We start from the raw sequence: 981 nt of genomic DNA, 5'->3' as shown, positions 1-981 counted from the left end.
GCCACTGAACACTCCACACAGCCGCACACGACACAGCTGCCCGCCACCGTACTCCAGGAACGCTCCACGTTAATCTAAAAAGATAAGCAACTTACTTCGGGAGGTTTTCTACCTAGGAGGATGTAAGTAGCCATAACTTCGTCGTATTTCTGGCTTATTAAGGCATCATTTATTTCATCTCGTGCAAAACCCATGGTGACCATCACATCTAGGAGACACATGAGAATTTTCTCAAAATTGGTTTATTTTAGTAAAAAAAAAAAAAAAATAAGGAAAATGGGCAAGTTTGTCCATACTGCATGTGATAATTAAGCTTAGAAATTCAAAGTATAGTTTCATAATTAAAATGCATATAATATATATGTCCTTGGTTAACCTGCATATACTGAATGTCACAGATAACACACACTCAGTTTTTGCAGAATTACCTATATTGTGATTATGCATTTAGGGCCAGCTCAATTTCTCACTGCCTCGAACACTGAGGCTGTGTCTGCCTAGGCCACACACAAGCCCTCTGCTCTGGCTCTGGTCCCTGCCCCACACCTGCACCCACCCTGTCACAGAGGGGCTCTCTCCTCTCGTCCCCATTCCTGCAACCAGACTGATTCTCCTCTGAAAGACCTCAACTCTGGGCCATCCCTCTGGGCAGGTCCCTGGGGCTCTCCCTGGCATTGCCTGCCAACCAGGTGGGAGGCCAGTGAGATCATTCAGTGGGTTTGGAAGGGTGGAGGGAAAGGAGGAAGCCGGAACAGAAGTCCTGCTGAGGGTCGGGACACTACTGGGCTACAACACAGAAAGGGGAAAGGAGAATCCAAGGGCTCAGCCCTGGTCACTCAGGGCTGCTAAATTCTTCATAGAAATGCTGACATCACCTGGGCAATGCTGAGAACTCTGGGGAGGGACTGTGGAAAGGAAACAAGATGGTACAGTACATGATATGGGAAGGGGTGAGATACAGTCAGACAGGATGTTGGAAGG

General features: G+C 47.4%; 1 protein-coding gene across 1 annotated transcript in view; it reads right to left on the bottom strand.

Moving 5' to 3' along the window:
• The window catches only part of Mark1 (microtubule affinity regulating kinase 1), a 119769-nt gene that overhangs the window by 15544 nt on the left and 103244 nt on the right, over positions 1–981 (bottom strand). Inside the window, exon 11 of the mRNA XM_012513738.2 lies at positions 96–208. Within this exon, the coding sequence (XP_012369192.2) occupies positions 96–208 (113 nt within the window). The remainder of the gene's footprint in view (positions 1–95; positions 209–981) is intronic.

The sequence above is a fragment of the Octodon degus genome, unplaced genomic scaffold, assembly GCF_000260255.1.
Source record: "Octodon degus isolate 3935 unplaced genomic scaffold, OctDeg1.0 scaffold00017, whole genome shotgun sequence".
Lineage (NCBI taxonomy): Eukaryota > Metazoa > Chordata > Mammalia > Rodentia > Octodontidae > Octodon > Octodon degus.
This window is presented reverse-complemented; position numbering and strand designations above follow the sequence as displayed.